The sequence below is a fragment of the Xenia sp. Carnegie-2017 genome, unplaced genomic scaffold (genome assembly GCF_021976095.1).
Source record: "Xenia sp. Carnegie-2017 unplaced genomic scaffold, XeniaSp_v1 HiC_scaffold_2, whole genome shotgun sequence".
NCBI classification, from domain to species: Eukaryota; Metazoa; Cnidaria; class Anthozoa; order Malacalcyonacea; family Xeniidae; genus Xenia; species Xenia sp. Carnegie-2017.
In genome coordinates this window covers 3,238,812-3,242,298 of record NW_025813482.1, presented here as the reverse complement: position 1 = coordinate 3,242,298, position 3,487 = coordinate 3,238,812, and the positions used below count along the sequence as shown (strand labels likewise).

At 34.0% G+C, this 3,487-nt stretch overlaps 1 protein-coding gene across 1 annotated transcript; it reads left to right on the top strand.

Moving 5' to 3' along the window:
* Nucleotides 1-311: 311 nt before the first annotated feature.
* On the top strand, nt 312-2,893 carry LOC124440481 (cyclic nucleotide-binding domain-containing protein 2-like). The gene is made up of 4 exons (XM_046990875.1): nt 312-317; nt 929-1,092; nt 1,926-2,085; nt 2,705-2,893. Exons 1-4 carry the CDS (start codon nt 312-314, stop codon nt 2,891-2,893), a joined length of 519 nt encoding a protein of 172 aa, XP_046846831.1.
* The last annotated feature ends 594 nt before the right edge of the window (nt 2,894-3,487 follow it).

Sequence of the window (3,487 nt, the reverse complement as noted above, 5' to 3'; positions counted from 1 at the left end):
TCAGAGGCGTAACTAGAACGTTACTTCGTGGGGTGCATTCATATATTCCGTTGTGCCCTACTGATTTCTTTTGAAAGTGAAAAAACCTAACTTGCTTAGACTTTCGAGAAATTAACACAGTTTCCTTTTGCATTAAATTTACAAAACATATTCCTTCATCCTACCCCCATGCACCTCATCAAAATAGGGAAAATTAAATTATATTCAGAGATGTTTGCTCAGCTTATCTGCAAATAATGCATTTTAACTTTCAATTTAGATCATGTATCTTCGATCGGTATTAGGTCAAGTTTTAAACAGCGCATTAGAACATGGAGGTTATGAGAAAATTACATCTGATCTACGACTTCGACTAAAATTAGATAGCGCCAATATACGTACAGATCGAGCGAATATTTTCGATCCTGATCAATACAAAGCCGATTATCAGGTATTAAAAACTATTATCAGATTGTTGAGAAGTGCTTATACGTGTAGATTTGGACACGAGCCTGGTTAACAGTATCTTCAAGGAATGATAAAAAAATAGGGAAATACTGTGACGTAGGTCTTAAGCATTGAGCACCAGCTTGTAATAGATAGTATGTGACTTAGGTAGATCTTTTGGTTGTTTACGATAGCATTCTCCTTAATTAAGAACATATAAATGTTTTTAGTTACATAAAGCTAGCATTTTGTACCACTTAAATTTTTTTACAATATAGCAATTGCTGATATGTGCAGTCACAGCAACGAGTCTAGGGTAGCCAAAAGGATCTACGCTTTTTAAATAACTTGGAGAACTTTAATCACCTAAGAAATGAATTAAAAACTCAAACCATAACATGTTACACAGATGCAATCTGTAAATTATATCCCCAGAAATGATATCTCCTGTATTCCTATGAGCTTAGATACACTTCATGTTAAAAATATCACCAATATCTAGGGATATTTTCCAAGATGGGCTAAAGAAATAACGCAAAAAGCTCCTGATAACAGAACAGAAAAAGAAGTCGACTCCATGATGAAGATATTGAAACTGCTTAATGCGTTCCGTCGTTATTCTCCAGGCACACAGCGTCTTTTATGTAAAGCTGTTAGATATAACAGGTTAATATAATTTATGGATAACTTGGAATTTTATTTCATTATAACAATGTTCTTTTATTCAAAAAGTAATGTTGAACTTGAAAAGAATAAGACAAATTTCATAATTCTCATTCTTAATTACCATGCAAGAAGAGGCTTTGGAAGCTTTCAAAAGTTGTGGGTGTTCCATGTTCGCAATTTGATAATGCGAGAAACTTAGAATAGTAATGAAACTGTTTCATATTAGTTATTTTAGATTTTTTCTTCCTTTTCGGCATTTATTTCAAAATTGTCAAAATGTATTACATAGAAATGATTTGCACATATCGGCAATGCTCGAAAAATTTGAAATTTCCTGCTTGCTGGTGCCAGTTCCTTAATTAGAAAATTCACTGTGCTTGCAAAAACTCAGCGTGCAATATGTCATATATTTTCATGCAAGAAGCTAAATTTGTGGGTATCCTTCCTATATAGAACACCCACACTCTAAAAATTGTGGGTGCACTGGCACCCGGACACCCACGGCTTCCCAAGCCCCTGCATGCAAGTAAATGAAAAATCTAAATTTTTTAATTAAACACGTAGTCTTTGAAGATGGAACAAGTTTTTTGACACTCATGCATGCATCTCATATCATGAATTTGGAATTTAGCTATTTTATATCTCATCATATTCCATTTCAACTCACTTTGATAGCTACTTTTGCAAGTTAAAAAACAGCAAGTTTTTACGGCTTTGGTTCGCAGCAAAGTAAAAATCGTAAAAATACTTCACTTTTAGGTACACGACAGTTTCTCGCGTAATTTTGATAGTAAAAAAGCGATGAACTACGGGTGTTTTTTAATCATTTTTAGATTCGAGCGTCATCGTGTTATCATACGCAAAGGGCATGTTGGCAGAAGATTTTATGTCATATATTCTGGATCTGTAGCGTTCACATTTAATGAAGACGACGCTGAAGTGTTCTCTAAACAACCAGGCTATTATACCATGGGAAAAGGCGATGCGTTTGGGGTAGGTTTCTATATGTACCTTAAAAATATGTGTTTACTTAAAAAAATCAATAGATGCATGTGATTAAATACCTGACTTGTTTTACTCTGTATATAATATTAAACAAAAGCTTATACAAAACATTCTATAACAGAAAAAAACCAACTCAGTCTTAGAAAAAGGTATATCTTGGAAATTAGGGGAATTATATGTGCAAGTTTATACAATAAGAGGCTACTTTTTGTTGTCCACCCTTTGCAATTTCAGTTGTAAATTCAATTTTTATGCTTAAGATAGACTTTATAGTTACACACGAGAGAACATCTAAGATTTGTATTGTTAACCGATAATGTGCTAGGATAAGATTAAAAAAAGACTGATATAAAGTTATTATCATACGTTCAGCATAAATTTAAAGATTTATAATAAAGGAAATGGAGTTTTTTGAGCCCTGCATGATTTTACAAATTTTCCATGTTGCCCTTGAACATTTCACTTTGTTGCACCAGGAGAACTAGGTCTTTTTTTACCCTCCCACCGCCAAGGTCTTGCACCTCTATATCTCACCCCAATAACCTTCAGAAGCACCCAGAATAGCACATCTTATTAAAACATTTAATAATATTGAACGCCCAAACAGGAACTTTCTCTGATAAGAAATGCACAACGGTCTGCGACCATTGTCTGTTTGACCACAACGGAGCTGCTCTATATTGAAAAAGAAGACTTCAGTCTAATGGGAATCGACAACATTTTGCGCAATGAAATGGAATACAGAGTAAAATATTTCAGGTTAGAAAATGTTCGAGCTTATATCTTGTTCTACTAAACATGCGGTGTGGTAAGGTTTGTTAAAAACGATACAGACATGCAAGAAAATTGAGTTTTGGGTTGGGGTTAGGGTAGGGTAGGGTTTTAAGTGTCTTCCAAAGCTGGTATTTATCGAATGCTATACCCAGTCATACCCAGTCCCTTTCTCTTAACTGTCAACACACGGTCACTCACGGGACCAATTTGAAATGATTTTCAGAGACTTTGAACTCTTCTCAAGTTGGCCACAAAGCGTGATGCAAAAAGTTGCAGAAGAAAGCCGTTCAATTGAGTATCGTAATGACACAGTTATTGATAATAATTTACTCCAAACAGACATGGTGTATGTTTTAATTTTGGTAAGTGGAAATTTGTTTATCATTTCATTCGACAGATGGAATTTTTTTATATGATTTGTATGTGTTCATAAAAAATTAAATCCGGGGATTTGACATGACCAAAATATTACATATATAATTCACAGACACGCATTTGATTTTAATCAAGATAAAATTTAATTTAGTGTTGTCTAAAGTCAATTATTGTATTTAACCTAGGGAAGATGCGAGGTTCTTCGTTTACTTGATCTAACCCACAACAAGAAATGGGCAAA